General features: G+C 43.8%; 1 protein-coding gene across 1 annotated transcript in view; it reads left to right on the forward strand.

Moving 5' to 3' along the window:
* Nucleotides 1-422: 422 nt before the first annotated feature.
* The window catches only part of septin9b (septin 9b), a 112,284-nt gene continuing 93,010 nt past the window's right edge, over nt 423-19,696 (forward strand). The window contains exon 1 of the mRNA XM_084128044.1: nt 423-571. Coding sequence (XP_083984170.1) covers nt 550-571 — 22 coding nt within the window. The 5' untranslated portion in view covers nt 423-549. The remainder of the gene's footprint in view (nt 572-19,696) is intronic.

Here is a 19,696-nt window from a genome sequence, read left to right on the forward strand (position 1 = left end):
GACCAGATTAATGACTCAGCCTTAATGCTAACAAAAATAGGTTACAGATACTTGCGTCATTTCAATAATGTTATGAAATAGTAAATTCATGTTGCTTCAGCTGTATCAAAATCAGACTTCTCTTGTTTGCTTTCATGGTGAGAGCATGAGGCTGTTTATACAGTCATATGGCTTATCCCCATCTCAGAGACACAATAAAGCTTCAGTGTCAAAGGAGGTCAAAAGAAAGACAAAAGAAGATCGAATGAAGGCATATGATCAGCACATGTCAGTGCAGTTCCATTGGAAGCACTTGTCAATGAAACTATTTTAAGATCTGTATCGGGGAAAGAAAGAAAGAAAGAAAGAAAGAAAGAAAGAAAGAAAGAAAGAACAAAGTGAGTGGACAGGGAGAGAGGGAGAGAGAGAGAGAGAGAGAGAGAGAGAGAGAGAGAGGAGGGGGAGAATGACTAAACTCTCGGAAAAAGCAAAAGGGGAAGTCTGCAAATAAAGGGAGAGGAGGAGAAACGCTAGAAACCACATGTGGCTGTGAGGAGCCATAATCCAGCTATGGAGCGAGACAGAATTGCTGGTAAGTAAATCTTTCTCGCTCTTTCAGAATCTTGGTAAATCGTTTTGAAATTCACCCTTTACTTTTATTTTGTCTTTAGACAGATGTATAGAAAGTGCTGTTTTTGTGACACTCACTACTCTCAGTTTCTTCTCAGTTTGATTCAATCAGTTTAGAAGTACAGTAGTTGGTCCGAATAAACTGTACTGTGCCATTTGTTTCTATCTATTTGCCTATTTATCTATCTACTTATCTATATATCTAAGTGCACAAATCATTATGTTTGGTCTATCTTGATTGTGCTTTTCATTTTATAAGGAAGACACATGACCATGGGTGTGATTTCATCAATAAGGAAGTGGAACCTGATTTTAGTTTCTGCTTTTTGAGTTTTCTCATTCTACTTCTTTCACTCTGCATTTTAAGTATTTATTATTTTTTCAATACTGCCGTTAAACACAGTTCATTGATGAAGTGATTGGCATAATTGTTCAATGTGAAGGAGAACAATTTAGAAGTATACCTTTGTTGAATGTGGACAACTCCCTAGTAAATTTCACTAAGTTACTAGAGTATGTGTGTGAGAGTGACACAGTGAGAAGGTTTACCTTACTCAGCAGAATCTCCCATAAGGATTGTGTCAGTATCACACCGCAGAGCAGCTGTGCAGGGAGAGGTTTGCTGTGTGGCATGCCTCAAATCTTTGGAGCTACTGTAACATCAGCTGTTAGTGGGCAATGCCACACGCCTTGAACACACCCTGATACAGTATATTGTTTTGTATTTTTTCATTCATTCTTTTTGCACACCATTATGCTCTGTCTTTGTATTGTTGATCAGAATGCCATCTAAAACTGAGAATTACAAATATTTGTTTATATGTGTTCCAACATCAAAAGACTAACATTGTAGAATTGTATTGAATTTGGTCTGCTATGCAGTTTAACAGGTGACCACAGAGGGGCGTTGGAGCTTTTCTGCACCCTGAAATTATATATACTGTAGATTCGAATATAACTTTAGTTTGTGGTGAAAATGATGACAAGGAAATGGATGGAGTCTGTGAAAGTGTGTTTGTGTGAAAGGTGCTCATACAGTATGTGTGTAAAGCTGTTTGTGTTGTGGTGGAGTGTGTGTCTGTTATCAGGGATGGGAACAGATTTCCGAACTGTAAGTTCAGCTTTATCGAGGAAGTTGTGGGCAGAGCTACTTCCTGGTTCTGCGTATCCATTGGTTTGCCCATGTTGCCTTGGCAATTAACAAACCGGATTGTTTTGGAAGTGATATGTCGCAGAATCCTATAACTTTTTAACCCTTGAGTCTCCTCTCAGACACAAGATTATGTTACTTGTCAACACTTAAGCATAGTTAAGATAACAAGCACACAGAGAGAAACACTGATCATGTGTTACATGTAGATAACACTCTGCTGTTGCTGTGGAATATAGCAGAGAAAGCTTGTTGTGCTAATGCAATTTTAACAAATCGTATATGTGCCTGAAGTGGACTATCGAAATAAAGTCTTACATATGTAAGATTAATAAGGGAATTAGGATCAATATAACTCAAAGGTAATTGAATTACAGTGAATACCGAATTAATATGCAAATTATTCAGAATTAATATTTAACACTTTATCAACTATTCGTCCACCGATAAATTGAGATTAGGGTATTTTATAAATTCTGGACAGAATATTATCCCGTGGCCTACGGTGATAATATCATAAAATTATAATAACTGATTATGAGCAAGGTAACAGAATCTACAGTTTAAGGCAGTAACTTGTAAGCACACAGCACAAGACGCTTGTATATGTAAAATCAACCAAGACTTTATTGAACTACTCTAATACACACAAACTAAACTAACGAAAACACACACACATTCATTCAAACAGTGAGAGAAAAGTGATGTCATTAACGGAGGGTGAATGGAGTCCCAAATGTCTAGCGTTAGACACTATTTCTTGACCGCAACCTGAGAGAATCAATCTACTAGCACTTTAATCTTAGTTTGTTTTCTCAATAAGATTTGCACCAGTTCAGCCAGAATTAGGAGATATCGTGTACTTGCGTTTGGTTGCTCCTGTGTGCGCGTGCGTTCCCTTCTGTTGCGAAGTTGCTGGAGAGGGAATCTCTGGCGCTGATTGGCTGGCAGTCGGTCGATGATGCGTTCTGTGGGACCGCACTCGATGGTGAGTGGTTGGTTGGCTTTGCCGGGTGGCGCTTCGTTCGCGGGATTTCCTGGATTGCGGGTTGCTATGCAGAGTTTCCTCTGAGTCTGGAGCGACTCTGAGAGGGTTTCCTTTGACGAAGTTCAACGAAGGATCTTACGGAAGAGTTGATGAGTTTTGAGTGAGCTCTTGGTGGTTTGAAGAGTATGTAAGCATACACGCTGGACGATGGAAAGGTCAGCACAAACAAAGGCAAGAGCAAAAGTCACTGCAAGAGCAGGGCACAAAGCAGGCAAAGCAAAAAGCAACGCATAGGTGCTTGTCATTGGGTTATAAGCGTGTCCATCTGACCCGTCCTTCCTAGTGCGACAGCCAATCAGATATTGTCTTGGGCGGGACCTAAGCCCCGTTCTCCGGTTCTTGCATGTAATTAGCGTAATGTCCACGTGATCATGCGTGCCCAAACTCCTGAGAGTTTAGTTAAACGCTTTAATAAGCAAACTTAATAGTTTAAATATGGTGCATCCTACACACATCTACTTTATATCAAAATTCTAGAAATCATTTACCCATCAAGTAGGTACCAAAATACATATACTTCCCATAGTTGAGGTAGAAGTAAATAAGGATTTAGCTGTGATACGTGTTTAACACACAAAAATTACTTGAATAATATAAAGCATACATAATACAGAGAATACACATGTATAAGTTGAACTTCTGGTGATTAGCTCCTATAACTGAGGTAGAAAACCCTACAAATAGGCTGTAATGAAGTTAAACACACAGAAAGGACTCCACAGGTTATATACAACATACATAATACTTAAGATATATGTGAGGTAAATACTGGTGATCAATTCAGCTTATTGGAAGCAATTTTGAGACCGTTGTTTGTATTAAACCATAAGTGGGTTAATTTCAGTCTATTGGTTTTTTTTGAAGATAAAGGTCTCTGGAATTTACAACTGCAGAAAGGAGGTGTCCCCCTAGTTTAGGGTTTTGTGGCGATTCTGGGCCATAAGAATGCTTTAGCATCCTTCGTTTCCTGATAAGGCTGTGGATTTATGCCTTGGGGTCACCACAGGGTTCCTGGGCCATTTGGTCTTAAGTTTGGGGAACAAAGAGCACTCTTTTCCAGCTGTCCTGGCATCGCTGGTATGAGATTAGACACGCACCAAAAGGGAAAGGGGGGTGACGTCTCCTTTAGCCATCTCGGCACCATGACTGTGTTTTATGACTTACTAATGGTTAACTGGGGAATCGTTCCAAACTGTGGAATGCGGTGTTGGGTTCATATGAAATGAACTGTTCAAGGATAATCCTACATATTCCCCCTTTCGGTCGGTGATGTTCCAGGTGAGGACATCGGCGAGCGCTGGATAAAATAGGCAGAGAGAGAGAGAGAGACAACCACACATACAAACACAACACAACACTCCATCACTTAGCTGAGTTCTGGTGCAAGATTTCGCTTGAAATTGAAATATTCGCTATGTGATTGAAAGCTAAATCATTGGTATGGAAGATCTAGCCTACGTACAACTGCATGGTTATAATTATTTAATCGGTTGCGAGAGTGCCATGACCGGTAGCTCACGGGACTCTGCAATCCACGTTTTTGCACAGTGGACGTAGTGAGTCAATCCTATCGTCAGGCCCTATACCAAGTTTCTGTAGGTTTAAGATTGTTTAGGTGAGAGGAGTGGAAAGTGGAAGAGAAGGAAGGGAATAAAGAAAGTGTGCATTAGTAATGACTTCTAGTAATTACTTCTTGTTAGTGGGGCAATCTCAAAAGAGTGGGTGCATATCATTTGAATAACTCTGAGTAAGGTGTTTATGAAGACAATTGAGTGTTTCATTAAATGGGGTGTAGAGTGTGGTGAAATTGATCTGTGTCAGTCACTTTTGGTTTCCCCCTTTTCTTGTCTGTTGGAGCCCAAGTGCCCTTTTATCTGGTTTCGGTGGACCCAACGTAGGACTGGCTCATTGCGCTTTTGGCTCATCTTGATTCGGTATGCGACAGGTGAGAGCTTGTCCACGATTTCATGGGGTCCTGTCCAGCGAGGCAGGAACTTCTTTGACAGGCGATGGGGACCCGATTGTTGTGACTGCACAAAACTGTAGTACCACACTTTGTCTCCGATGTTGAGTTCTTGGTGAGAGGCCTTCTGGTCGTAATAGGCTTTGCGACCTTCTGCACTTTTCTGTAGTTGTTGTTGCGTAAAGGCAAAGGCGGTTCTTAGATGGCGATGCAACTCTTCAAGATACTGGTGGGTGGTATATGCCGTGACAAGGCTCATGTCACCTGGCTGGTAGAGCAGGTGGAGCGGCAGTGTCATTTGCCGTCCCGTCATTAGCTCAAAGGGTGGCACCCCGGTGGACTTGTTAGGAGTTGCTCTGATAGCCATTAGCACTAGCGGGAGCTTGATATCCCAATCCTTTTGGTTCGCAGACACATACTTCTTTAGCATGCTGACCACGGTTCGGTTGGAACGCTCCACTTGCCCAGAGGCGATAGGGTGGTGGCTGATGTGCAACTTGGCCTGTATGCCCAGGAGTTTCCAGACTTCCTGCATGATTTCGGCAGTGAAATGTGTTCCGCGGTCAGAGTTGACTTTCAGCGGCAGTCCAAATCTTGAAAAGATATGGTTCAGTAGGAGGCAGGCCGTGGTTTGAGCTGTATCATTGGGAGCGGGCAGGCACTCTACCCATTTGGTGAATTCACAGACAACGGTGAGGAAATATTTGTTACCCCTTGTTGACCTTGGAAGGGGTCCGACCCAGTCGATTTGGAGGTCCGACCATGGGAAGGACATTCCTTTTCGCTGTAGTGGTGCTCTGTGGTTCGGGTTCGCAGGTTGGAATTGGCAACACACCAGGCACCCTTTTACATATTCTGCTACATCTTGCTGCATGCCAGGCCAGTATGCCACTTGTCTTAGCGTTTCATAAGTGGCTTTGGCGCCGTGGTGTCCGGCACATGGTGCATCGTGGGAATGTGTGAGCATAACCCCCCTTTGGCACTGAGGGACAACAAGCTTGGGCGTAGTGAGTTCATCAGGGACATAAACCAGTATGCCATGGTTGAGATGTAGCATGTGCAGGAGTGCATTAAGATGCCGGAGGTCAGAGGAAGCAGCAAGGTCAGAGTTGGTTATGGGGTTTGATTGTGGGTCAGAGAGGTGATTAACAATAGTTTGGATGGCTGCATCCGAAGTTTGGAGAGTTATAATGTCATCATTGGAAATTTGGGGTGAGATGCTGATTTGGGAGGAGGCGGGGTTTTGCACGGCTTGTGCGTGCTGGTGGCGTGTGATGACAGAAACACATGGGCTGGGTGGGAGGGGTTTAAAAGTCCAAGGATCGCCATGTAGCGCGCCAGCTTTGGCCAGGGCATCAGTTTGGTCGTTGTAGTCTTTGTCTTGCCCTGGTTGCCGTGAATGACCACGGACCTTTTTCCAATAGACGAGCATGTCGTGTTTCGTGACTATGTCGTCGCATGCTTGGAAGAGATCTTGATGCTTGACAGGTTTGTTGTTGGATGTTTTGAACCCATTCTGTTTCCATATTGGTATGTGGCATGTGAAGCTCAGTCGAGCATAGTTTGAGTCAGTACAGATGAGGAGTTCTTTGATGTCGTGAGACACAGCAATTTGGAGCGTGATGAGGATGGCTGCTATTTCTGCATATTGTGATGTGTGAGGGCCCAGTTGGAGCCGTTGTGGTGGGCCGGGATTGTCGTTGAGCCAGACCACACCTGCTCCCGCCTTGAGGTTACCCTGGTGATTATATGAGCAGCCGTCAACATATGCTGTGGGCATCCCTTGACACACATTCTCCTCAAAGTATCTGTGGTTTGTTTGTGCTGGTTGTGGAGGTTCTTTAGGTTCAGGTAAATCGTTTGGGGTGTCATCGGAGCAGTTTTGACAGGCTGCCAGTCCATTGCCTAAGGAGGATTTGTGGCTTTGGGCATAGCGTGCTTCGACGTCACGTCCTTGGAGTGTCATCAGCCATGTGGCTATGCGAGCATTGGTGACCACGCCGTCTCTGATTCTCTGGCTGTTAAGGAAAGTTACAGGTTGGTGGCATGTCTCTATGATGACCTTTTGGGCACCAATGTAGTTTGAGAAACGTTGAATGGCCCACACTGTGCAGAGCAAGGCCTTTTCGCAGTCTGAGTATTTGGACTCTGGTGGAAGCAGCGTCTTGCTAGCATAGGCGACCACTCGCTTATCTCTGTCGTGGAGTTGGTATAGGCCCGCACTGAGACATTGGCTGGAGAATCCGGCTTCCAGGTAAAATTCTTTCCCTGGGTCAGGGTAGGTCAGACATGGGGCAGAGCAGAGGCGTTGTTTTAGCTCGCTCATGGCCTGGTCTTGAGCTTCTGACCACACAAATGGTTGGTCCTTCTTGAGAAGGGAAGTGAGTGGACGTGCAATGTCTGAGTAGTTCTCGATGAATTGTCGTGAGTAATTGCATACGCCTAAGAAGCTGCGAAGTTCTGACACATTAGTGGGCGTTTTGATGTTCTGAATTGCTTGGGTGCGGCTCGACTGTGGCTCGATACCTTGAGGTCCGATGCGCAAGCCCACATAGTTTACTTTGGTTTTACACCACTGTCCTTTGTGGAGAGCAATCTTAGCTCCTGCATTTGTTAGTTGGTTCAGAACATGATCTATCTCCTTCAGATGATCAGCGACATTGGTACTCTTCATGAGTACATCGTCCACATAGATAAGGTTGCCTCTGGTTCGTGCATCAGGGCATGCTTTGTTGAGGAAGATATTGAATTCTGCTGGTGAATTGGCATACCCGAAGGGGCACCGGGTGAATGTGTATTGTCGGTTCCCAAAGGTGAATGCCAGTTTGTGTTGGTCCTCTGGGTGCACAGGAATTGTCCAGAATCCTGAAGCGACGTCCAGAGTTGAAAGAATTGTTGCACCTTTGATTTTTGGAATTTCTTGGTCCAGCTGTGTCATGGGCCATCGTGATAAGGGCACCTGTTGGTTCAACTTACGATAGTCTATGGTGGGCCTCCATTTGCCATTGGGTTTCAGGACTGGCCATATGGGGGCTGAATAGGTGCTGTTGCAAGGACGGATGACTCCGTTTTCCAACATTGAGTCGATGATTTCCTGCACAGGCTCATATGATGCAATGGGAATTTTGTACTGCCGTACAAAAGTTGGTGGCGCACTTGGGTGCGTCGGTATGCGTACTGTGTGGATGTTGGTGAGTCCACAGTCCAAAGAGTCTTTTGCAAAGGAGTCTTTGTACTTATACAGGACTTTGTGAAGTCCCTGTCGGTCAGTGTCATTGTGGAGGGCGTCTGCCTCGTTCAGAATTTGTTGGAGCTGAGCGTTGAATCCTGCATACGGCTCTTCCACTGTAGGGTCGTCGGAGAGGCCCTTGACTGTGGTGGTTACCGGTTCGTTTGGTTCTGTCACAGGTTGTGTTGAGATGGTGTACACAGCGAGGTGTGCGTCATCCGTAAGTTCTGATCTGCAGACGTTTTCTTGGGACACTGGCAGGATGGAGGTGATGGCAATGGTTTTGAGGGGTGCTGTGAAAACTCTGTGGTCAATGCTTTCTTCTGGCAGTAAGTGGGCTGGTATGGGGCCTATGACAGGTACAGAGAGCTCAAAGTCATGGAATGTTTGGCTGATGAGCCATCCCAGGTGACTTGCTCTGGGGATCTTGATGTCGTTGGCAGTACAGTTGTTGAACAGTACATACACAGCACGAGATGACACTTCCATGAGAGGCGTGGCTTCTAGAGTTAGTCCCAGTTTTAAGCAGTTCTGGGAAGGCTCGAAGAAGCCCAGATTGTGGTTGAGGTTTTGGCCAGGTCGCATGTTGAGGCGGACACTGACACTCTTGGTGTAGGCAGGTATCGTGATCTCCTGTTCATTGGTTGTGGCACATACTTCTGGTATGGTTTGCCCAGATTGGAGATTCTTGAGGTTGACTGAAGTGCTTATTTGGCGAGACAAGGGAGCCCATATAGCTTCGTTCAAAGTGTCCACGTAGGCATTGATTCTGACCATAATGTCTGCTCCGATGTAGATATCGTGTGGCAGGTCGGGGACAACGAGGAAGTAGTGACTCAGGTGTCTGTCGTTCCAGCACATGTCTAAGGCACAGACAGTCTTAGAGGTAATCATGGTTAAGGAGCATGGATTCAGAGGGAAGCGGTTATGCTTGGTGGCATGTGGCAGTTCAGGCTTGTCTTTCTTTAAGGCTCTGAAGAGCTTCAGGCTGATGGCTGAGTTTTCTGCCCATAGGGCTAGCACAGAGTCAGGTACTGTAATGCCTTGAATGTCTATAGCTGTCATCAGTTGAAAGCCATTTGAGCCTGGTTCTGTGGTTTTGAATGCGCACAGAAGAGAAGTTTGATTCTTGCCATGTGGCACCAAGTTTGAGACTTGCTTTGGTCTTGGGCTTGAGTTTTCGCTCAGTGAGCTGGAACCAGTGTCTGTGACTTGACACTGCGCTTCTGTGGAGCATTGTGAGTGAAAGGGAAGGGGTTCCCGAACTTGGGCCCATATCTTTAGGTGCTTAAAGTCTATTAAGGGCTCAAAGCGATTCAGAAGGTCTTTGCCGATGAGAAGAGGATATGTGTCCAACGGCGAGATGTACACAGGGTGTATAAGGCTCATTGGTCCGACGGTCAGGTGGATTGGGGCCACCTGCTCCAACCGCAGTCCCGTGTGGGAATAGGCTTGAACGTTGAGTGCACACTTTTGAAGTCTGAGGGTTCCACTGGTTCTTTTGGTTCTTTCTTGAATTTCTTCTAAGAGCTGAGTGGACATTAGGGTGATGTCGGCTCCCGTGTCTACTAGGGCCTCTAGTTTGACATGGTGTTCTAGTGTGATGGAGAGATAGAACTTCCTTGCCACACCTTTCTCGATGAGGTCACCCAGAAGTTGAGGAACTGGAGTTTGGGTTGAGACAGGTAGAGTGTTGTGGTTTGTTTGCTGTTGCTCGCAGGGGTGACAGACAACCAAGATGGCGCTTTCTGGTACTTGAGTGGTTCCATCCTCCTCTGGTTCTTGGAGGTTTCCGTGGTATGAGTTGACATGTGTCGGATCAGGTTCTGAATCTGTTGCTAGGCATTCAGGTTCAGTCTCTTGTTTCCTTGACAATGGTGTTATGGCAGCGTTACTTGTCGTGTTTTGAGGGTGGTGAATGTGAGAGAGGTGGTTATTGCTCTGGCTGATGTGTACCAGGTGGTCGCTGTTCCCTTGCTTCGCCTCTAGTCACGCTGAATCTGACTTGTCTTTCTTTTCCCATTTCCTGTCCTCTTCATTGCGTTTGAAGAATTCTTTCATGAACATCTGCATCATTTCTTGTGAACTGATACCTGGTGCAGTCTGTTGTTCTTGTGTGGACTCAGTGTGGGGTTGGTCTGATTGATGCCTGGGTGGATTTCGTCGTCGACTCCTTGGGCTAGTTGTTCCTGGGGGCGTGTGTCGCTTTCCTTTAGACGTCCAGTTGGCCTCCCATGAACCTTTTCCTCTTGAGTTTCCATACGACCGTGTCTGGTTCCATGAATTATCCCAGCGGTTTTCGTGCGGCCATGACTGGTCCCATGATTTCTCCCAGTGGTGTCCAGACATGTGTGGCGGGTCTCGTTGCTTGTGCCAGTGATTGTTTGGTTGTTTGGGTCTGACACTGACATGAGAGTCCCGTTCTTTTCTGAAGGAGGAGTGTCTTTGTTCTTTAGGTGGCAGCTTGGTGCTTTCGTGATGCTGGGTGCCCTCTAGGGCTAATCCTTGATGTTGCGTATTGAAATCACAAACTGCTGGTGGTTTGGTTCCCTTTTCTGAGGCCATCTTTTGTTTGCCATAGGCTTTGTGGGCCAAATCCCTCAGCTGTTGTGTAGTCATTGTGCGAGGGCAGGCCATGACGCCTAGGTGGTGGCTTACTCCAGGGTGGAGGTTTCTCAGGAAGAGGGTTTTAAAGTTCAAGTCCTCCTCCATATCGGGTTCATTGCGTGAACCAAAGTACGCTCGTCTGAGTCTGTTGTAAAAGGCTTGGGGTGTCTCATGCCGGCCTTGTTTGGTTTCTAGGGCGGCCACCAGTCCTTGGTCTGCCTCTGGGTCTGCAAATTCTTTAATTAGGGCTTCTCGGAGGAGGTGGAAGTCTGACTTGGTGTGTGTAGGCTGTCTATCCAAGAAACTTCGCACCTCAGGACTGGATGTTGTTCGAAGCAAATAGAGTCTGTCTCTGTCTGTCACATTGGATCTCATTTCCAAGTGGAATTCAATATCTTGCAGGTAGGCCTGCACGTCTTGACTTCCTGACACATTTGGGGTGAATTTGTTGATGTTCCTGGCCAGTTTGTCAAGGTCTTTGAGTTCCAGGCCATGTGCAGCTTCATAGTCGGTTCGGAGAGACCCCCTTCTCTTGTCAGCAGGGTAGCGCTCCTCCGTGACAGCTGGATAGGGCTTTGGTGGTGATTCTTCACTTTTTCTTTGATGTGGCAATCCCAGGATAGGGGACGCAACTCTGCTGGGCAGGGGTGAGACCAGAGGACGCCTTGTCCTGGTTGGCTCAGGGTGCAGCTCATAAGCATGCTTGAGTTCTTCTCTGATTGAGTCGGATTCTTCTTTTACATAGTCGAGCTGTTGAGTCAAGTCGCTGATCTGATTTCGTGACCTTTCAAGATGGTTTTCAAGGGCCTTTATTCGGCTGTTCTTGTCTCTGAAGTCAGCCTTGGCCTTTTCCAGTAGCTGCTCTGCATACTGTAACTTGTTGGCCAGATCATCTTGGGCAGCCCTAGCTTGTTCTAATTCTCTGCTGGTGGTTGTTAATGTTTCTTGAAGCTTTTCGATTTCCTCTTTGGCGCCTGGCTCCACCTCGTCGGACCCTTCCTGTTGGTCCTGTGCTTCCAGTTCTAACTGGTTGATGCGTTGTTTTGCGCGAGTCAGCTTCTCCTGGAGGTGAGCTTCGTGCTCATCGCTCAGTTTGAGTGAGGCTATCAGCGTGTGACTCAGGGAGCCAGTGATCTTTGCTATTTCTTTGTGGTTATAGCTGCGGATTGGATCCTGTGCCGTGATGTCAGAGATGTTGGCATCCAGTTGTTCTTGCGTGTGCTGTCGTAGGTTGTCAGCAGCCTGGGGCAAGAGGCTGCTTGTCACCATACTTAACCAGTTCTCTAAGTCTTCCCAGTGGGTGGTGTGATCATCAGTGTGAGACATGTTGGCACAAGGTAGGGAAACCTGGAAAAGAGACTGGCACAGATCTGTGAAAGTGTGTGTGAGCTAAGTATGTGATGGGTGGTTAAGTGTGGTTTCCTGGAACTGTGGGCCTCCTTTGACGTGTACTGCTACTCGTAGTCTCTGTGGGAGAAAATAGTGCATACAGCTTGGAGGATACAGCTAAGAAGAGGGAGAGTGAGCAAAGACCAGACAAAGCAAGGTGATACTCAAAGATAGCAGATAGCAATCAGAGCTGTGAAACAAAGCACTAAAAATAAAAGAATAGTAATATTCTCAAGGAAGGGAAAATTATTTTTATTTTTTTTTGTAAATAATTTAATAGAGATATTTCAATGAAGATCAAATTGAAAGATACCTGGAATCTCTTAATTCCGTGTATTATTGTTGTTATAACTTCCTCCTGGTAGAAAGAAAGTGTTAACGACAATAATCGTGCTCCTTCTTATAGGATTGACACCATACATCTGTTACGTGCTCTTTTTTTTTTTTTTTGGAATGCGTTACGTGAGTGGTAGTCGTTTATTGCTCCTCCTATCAATTTATTTGGCTTAGACCGTATAGGATGCCAAAATCTGAGAGGGTAGTGTGCGGTGCAAGGAGGGTGAATTCACACAACTGTTAAAAACTTCAGAATGTTTGCGAACAGTTTCTTTTGAAAACTTCCTGTAATTACTGATTGATTCTCACAGGTTCAGTTACAGAAATATCATGGGTAGAAGAGAGAAGAGCAGAAAAGACAAGGAAGGAGTTAAATGCAAGTGAGGGAAGGGATACTGACTCAATTAGCATGTGGAACTAGTTGACCAATAGTTATGCTTTGGTTATATGCTAATCCACTAAGCCTTGCTGTGATTAAAGGCTGCTTTTATTTGGTGCACATCTAAATAAAACAATGTCAAAAGGGAGTTGTTTCCACTTTATCATTAAACTCGCAGAGTGTTTTATCTATACATTTATGTCAATAAATATATACATACATTACTGCTCCCACTGAAGATAGGAGAAGGGAAAATGGAGCGGAAGGGAAAACAATACTGGCAATAGGAGATTTTGAAAACAAAATTAATTAAAAGAAAATAAAAAAAAAATAAAAAAAAATAAAAATAAAATCAAATTAATGTAAAATTAAAAGTAAATAAACAAAATTTTAATTATTGTCGTCTCTTTATTTAAAACAAATGAACGATGAAGTTCCTCGTCATTTGTTTAAAAGAAATGAGACTAACAGTGTAATCCAAGCGTTAATAATAATTAACATGCAAAGGGACCGCCCATGACGGTACCGAATGAGAGAGAAAACAAATGAAAATGGGAAATAAACAATAAAACAGAGTGAATAAATAAAGTAAAATAAAGGAAGAAAAAAAAAGGAAGAAAAAAAAAATTAATAATAATAAAATAATACAAAAATAAAGAAAAATAAAATGGCTGATCTAATTGGTAACTGGTTTACTTAAACTTTGAAGGTCAAGATTTCCTATTACACAATTGAAGAGCTATTGCCAATGTAATGCTTAGGGTATTGGTGATTACGATTAGCCTAGATTTAACTCTAGTTAATTGTATATTCGTCACAAATTAAATACTTCTGAGTCAATATTCCTTTAATGGGGAGAGGGAGGTGAAAAAGAGTAAAACATAAAATGGGAATGTTCACAGATTGTTAGAGTGGAGATGTGAAAAGGTTAAATCATTTCAACACTGCTACACAACACACTGCATCCAGCTTCAGCGAGCCACACCAATGCTTGCGCTAACCTACGAGGCTAATGGCTTTAGCATAGACTTCCGTGAACACCTGAGTTGTTTACAACAGTGCGCGCATGCGCACTTGAGGGTCAACCCGAAAATCTTTTAAGACTTCCGTGTCACGGCTGTTACTATTTGGCACAGCCAAACAGTTCGAGACGCACGTGGGTATGTCTGCGTGCAGACAAAGTTCAAAACATTACATGAAATGGCGGCGCATTTCAGTATTACACAAACACTGGGCGCTAATTCTTTACGATATAGCGCTCAATAAATCTCAGCTCTTTGTGAGTGAGGCAAAATATTTCGTGCACTGCAGATGCACTGTTAAAACAATAACGTTTTGCGATCTCGGCGGATCGGAATTCTTCGTGTCAGTTTCTGTGGACACGCAACACAGCATGCAGGATTTACTGCATCAATTTTCTTGATCAAGATTAACAAAACTCCCATTCAAATCAGGCTCGGACACATGTAGTGTTTCGCGAGTAACAGTATCTACTTCACCAAGTGAGTCAATACAAACAGGTACATTAGTTAGCTACTCTAATGTCAACCTAGGGAGACAGCTTAGTTGATTTAATATTGGAACACGCAATAATTAATCAATCTAGCTATAACAAGGCCTTTTAGGAAGAAAGTTTACTTCTCTCCTGGTGCGCTGTAAGGCGACTTTCTTTTGTCTCAACAGACAATCTTAAATTCGTTTACTGCAATTTCAACAATAACAACAAAACACTTAAACAAACTAAACATGATCTAGATTCACATTCATTCACACAACGTCCTGTTATGCGCTCTTAACGTTACACATCAACAATAAAATACTCGTTTTCCTGTGTCTCTAATCTATCTTTCCGGACCAATAGATTAGCTACAATCACAAATGACTTGTTTTGTGCTTACAATTTAGTTTAAACTGCCAGCATTTTTCTCCACCAGATATGTAAGATTAATAAGGGAATTAGGATCAATATAACTCAAAGGTAATTGAATTACAGTGAATACCGAATTAATATGCAAATTATTCAGAATTAATATTTAACACTTTATCAACTATTCGTCCACCGATAAATTGAGATTAGGGTATTTTATAAATTCTGGACAGAATATTATCCCGTGGCCTACGGTGATAATATCATAAAATTATAATAACTGATTATGAGCAAGGTAACAGAATCTACAGTTTAAGGCAGTAACTTGTAAGCACACAGCACAAGACGCTTGTATATGTAAAATCAACCAAGACTTTATTGAACTACTCTAATACACACAAACTAAACTAACGAAAACACACACACATTCATTCAAACAGTGAGAGAAAAGTGATGTCATTAACGGAGGGTGAATGGAGTCCCAAATGTCTAGCGTTAGACACTATTTCTTGACCGCAACCTGAGAGAATCAATCTACTAGCACTTTAATCTTAGTTTGTTTTCTCAATAAGATTTGCACCAGTTCAGCCAGAATTAGGAGATATCGTGTACTTGCGTTTGGTTGCTCCTGTGTGCGCGTGCGTTCCCTTCTGTTGCGAAGTTGCTGGAGAGGGAATCTCTGGCGCTGATTGGCTGGCAGTCGGTCGATGATGCGTTCTGTGGGACCGCACTCGATGGTGAGTGGTTGGTTGGCTTTGCCGGGTGGCGCTTCGTTCGCGGGATTTCCTGGATTGCGGGTTGCTATGCAACGGAGTTTCCTCTGAGTCTGGAGCGACTCTGAGAGGGTTTCCTTTGACGAAGTTCAACGAAGGATCTTACGGAAGAGTTGATGAGTTTTGAGTGAGCTCTTGGTGGTTTGAAGAGTATGTAAGCATACACGCTGGACGATGGAAAGGTCAGCACAAACAAAGGCAAGAGCAAAAGTCACTGCAAGAGCAGGGCACAAAGCAGGCAAAGCAAAAAGCAACGCATAGGTGCTTGTCATTGGGTTATAAGCGTGTCCATCTGACCCGTCCTTCCTAGTGCGACAGCCAATCAGATATTGTCTTGGGCGGGACCTAAGCCCCGTTCTCCGGTTCTTGCATGTAATTAGCGTAATGTCCACGTGATCATGCGTGCCCAAACTCCTGAGAGTTTAGTTAAACGCTTTAATAAGCAAACTTAATAGTTTAAATATGGTGCATCCTACACACATCTACTTTATATCAAAATTCTAGAAATCATTTACCCATCAAGTAGGTACCAAAATACATATACTTCCCATAGTTGAGGTAGAAGTAAATAAGGATTTAGCTGTGATACGTGTTTAACACACAAAAATTACTTGAATAATATAAAGCATACATAATACAGAGAATACACATGTATAAGTTGAACTTCTGGTGATTAGCTCCTATAACTGAGGTAGAAAACCCTACAAATAGGCTGTAATGAAGTTAAACACACAGAAAGGACTCCACAGGTTATATACAACATACATAATACTTAAGATATATGTGAGGTAAATACTGGTGATCAATTCAGCTTATTGGAAGCAATTTTGAGACCGTTGTTTGTATTAAACCATAAGTGGGTTAATTTCAGTCTATTGGTTTTTTTTGAAGATAAAGGTCTCTGGAATTTACAACTGCAGAAAGGAGGTGTCCCCCTAGTTTAGGGTTTTGTGGCGATTCTGGGCCATAAGAATGCTTTAGCATCCTTCGTTTCCTGATAAGGCTGTGGATTTATGCCTTGGGGTCACCACAGGGTTCCTGGGCCATTTGGTCTTAAGTTTGGGGAACAAAGAGCACTCTTTTCCAGCTGTCCTGGCATCGCTGGTATGAGATTAGACACGCACCAAAAGGGAAAGGGGGGTGACGTCTCCTTTAGCCATCTCGGCACCATGACTGTGTTTTATGACTTACTAATGGTTAACTGGGGAATCGTTCCAAACTGTGGAATGCGGTGTTGGGTTCATATGAAATGAACTGTTCAAGGATAATCCTACACATATATTGTAACAAGGTTTGCTGATAAGGGAAGAAGGAGGTGGGAACCGCCGAGAGTACGCTCCACATAAACATTTAATCCAAAAATAAACAAACAACAAAACCAAAGTAAAGCAGCAGCCCCCCATGGACGACTACCGTATATAAGCATAAAACAACAACATAAAATCCAGAGCCTAGTCCTCTCTCATCCTTCACTGTCACTCCTCCTCTTATCATTCCGGAGCTCCTACCAGGGACTTTAGATGGCAAGAGTGCTCGCTCCGTTCCCACGGCTCTTGCCCCCACCCTGCTTAACACATACACCCATTGCCCTTCACGGGCCGGGGGGCACCAATGAGACTGCACTCTAATCCATCACAGCAGCCGCAACATCTGGGGGTAAAGACAGATGAGGTGAGAGAAAAGGAGACGGAAGTATGAGGAATGATAGAGGCGAGAGAGGGGAGAGAGCAAAAAATAATCTGTGTCCAGTTCCCAAAACGCATTGCCATCCACTCCTCCTCCAGCTGGGTGAACTCCTCTGTGATGCCTGCCAGTGTTGCTGCATACTGTTGGTGTTGGTGGACTGCCCTCTGACTCCTCCACCCCCTGGTGTACGGCAACAGCTCCTCCAGCTTTGGTCACCCGGCAGCGCCTCCCCACCATGGTGGACGGCAACAGGCTCCGGCCTCAGGCAAACGGCAGTAACTCCTCCATCCCCTCTCAGATGGCAGCCGCCCATCCACATCCCAGGCGGACGGCAGCGAGTTGATCCATCCCACCAGCAAGTTACTCCAGCCCACCGCCTCGAGCATTCATTGCGGTGGTCTATGCTCAGCTCTGCTCGATGGCATCGCGGATTTCCCACAACGTTGAGGGCTCTTTTTTAGCGCGTTCCTCCTTCCTCCTGGGTTTCAGCATCAATGTAACAAAGGTTCAAGTTCAGGGAAGAAGGAGGCGGAAACCGGCGAACATTCAACGTAAAACTTTAATCACAAAATAAACAAATAACAAAACGAAAGTAATGCGCCAGCCCCTCACAGACGACTGCTGCATATAAATATAATAAAACACAACATAAATGTCACAGGCCTGGTCCTCTACCCCATCCTTCACTATCGTCACTCCTCCTTTTATCCTTCCGGAGCTCCTCCGTGGGACTCTAGCAGTGCAGTAGCGCACGCACCACCGGCCTTGCACCGTTTCCCCTGCACTGCTTGCCACACACACACACACACACATATATATACATAGGTAACACTTTATTTCAATAGTCCACTTTAGACATTTAACTAAATACATAGTTCTGTCATGAAACTCTTGAAATACGCAGGCTGATATGTCCTTAACTCAAACTTGTTTTTTTTTTTCTTAATCTCTATCAGCTTCAACGTGATATCTTTGTTAACAACACAATGCACATTTGCTCAGCCATATTGGCTCAGGCACACATAGCTAGTTTAGGTCATTAGTTAAATAAATCTAAAGGTTGGCACCCAGGTACACATTGCTAAGACACTAGTTAAATAAATCTGGACTTCGCTAACCCAGATACACATAAGTCAAGCCAATAAATTTAAGGTATCTAGTCAGGTGACCAGGTACACACAGTAATAGTTCACTAGCTTTAAAGGGGGGGGTACAATGGTGTTTCATCTATTCAGAGTTGTTTACAGTGTTAAAGAGATGGATTCTCATGCTAAACATGGCCAAAGTTTTAAAAAAATATTTTGGACGAATAACAGAGAATTTCTGTGCCGAAAATCTTACTTCCGGGTTGGTACAAGTTTCGAGCTGGTTTTTTTCGATCATGGATCTAATGACGTAGACGAGAGTGGAACTCCTTATATGAGCATTTCTCTCGGAAAAGCGCGCCCGCGCACACGTCGACCAGAGGAGAGCGAGACCGCGCACATCAACGCGCTTCAACAGGAAATCATCGGCAGCGCTGCATAGGATTTGTTCAAGAATGTCTCTTCAAAGTGTGTTTTTGGATGTGAGGGAAAGCTTACCGTGTTCAGCTTCCCAAAGAACCCAGCGTTACAGGAACGGTGGATGCAGTTTGTTTTTCCGGGGCAGCAACGGAGTGTAGCAAGTGCGGTTGTGTGTTCTGGTCATTTCAGTGACGAACGTTTTATTAACAAGTCAGGTCGACGCTGGATTTGCAAATTGTTTGCTATTAAGACGTGGAACGGTCCCAGTGATAAAATACCCCATTCATGTAAGTACAACTGGATCAGATTTCTGTCTTTTGCTGGAAATCAGCACATAAGTGAATATATGTTGACTCTTTAGCGCCGCCCACGGCATGCCTCCAGGAGCTCGGCTTTTTCCGGAGAGAATCGAAAAGCTGTATTTTTCTTTTATAAATATGATAAAACTAAAGACTTTTTGGAGATATGAAGGATGCACTACTACTCTATAGGTACTCAAGATTAACATGAGATTAGGTGAAACTGTGTATGTTATGTACCCTTTAAGCCATGATGCCAAAAAAAAAAAAAAAAAAAAAAAACTGGAACACCCTATAAAATGGTAGATAGAGGTAATGTAAGGTAGTATCATGCATGCTATTTGTGCAGCAGCAGCATGTCTATGTATGTATTGGCAGTAGCAAGTCTCCATACTTGCTCTGCAGCAGCAACAGCAGTAGCAGCAGCAGCATAGCAGATCTATTCCACCAAGACCAAATACATTAACATTGTCATGTCCATTCTCATGTTAAACTCTCTGAGAGTTTACAACTAAGAACAGAACAGAACTAAAATTAACTTTGCAACTCTATGTCAACTACAAGTCATTAGAGTAACTGCTAACTGCTAACACTTTATTGTGTTGGTCCCCCAATAGACATTTGAACTACAAGTAACAGAGTAAGCATGCAAACTTATTCTGATTACTTGAAACCTAACCTATCTACTAATACTCTAATGAGAGTTGGTTGACATTTAGTTGCAAATTATTGAGAGTTAGTTGACATGTAATTGTAAAGTTACTTATAGTTAGTAGAATGTCTAAAGTGGTCTATTGAAATAAAGTGTAGAGTACTTATTAAGTAATATACTTAGAAAAAAAAAAATATATATACT

The sequence above is a fragment of the Abramis brama genome (assembly GCF_963993115.1).
Source record: "Abramis brama genome assembly, chromosome: 11".
Taxonomy (NCBI): Eukaryota; Metazoa; Chordata; class Actinopteri; order Cypriniformes; family Leuciscidae; genus Abramis; species Abramis brama.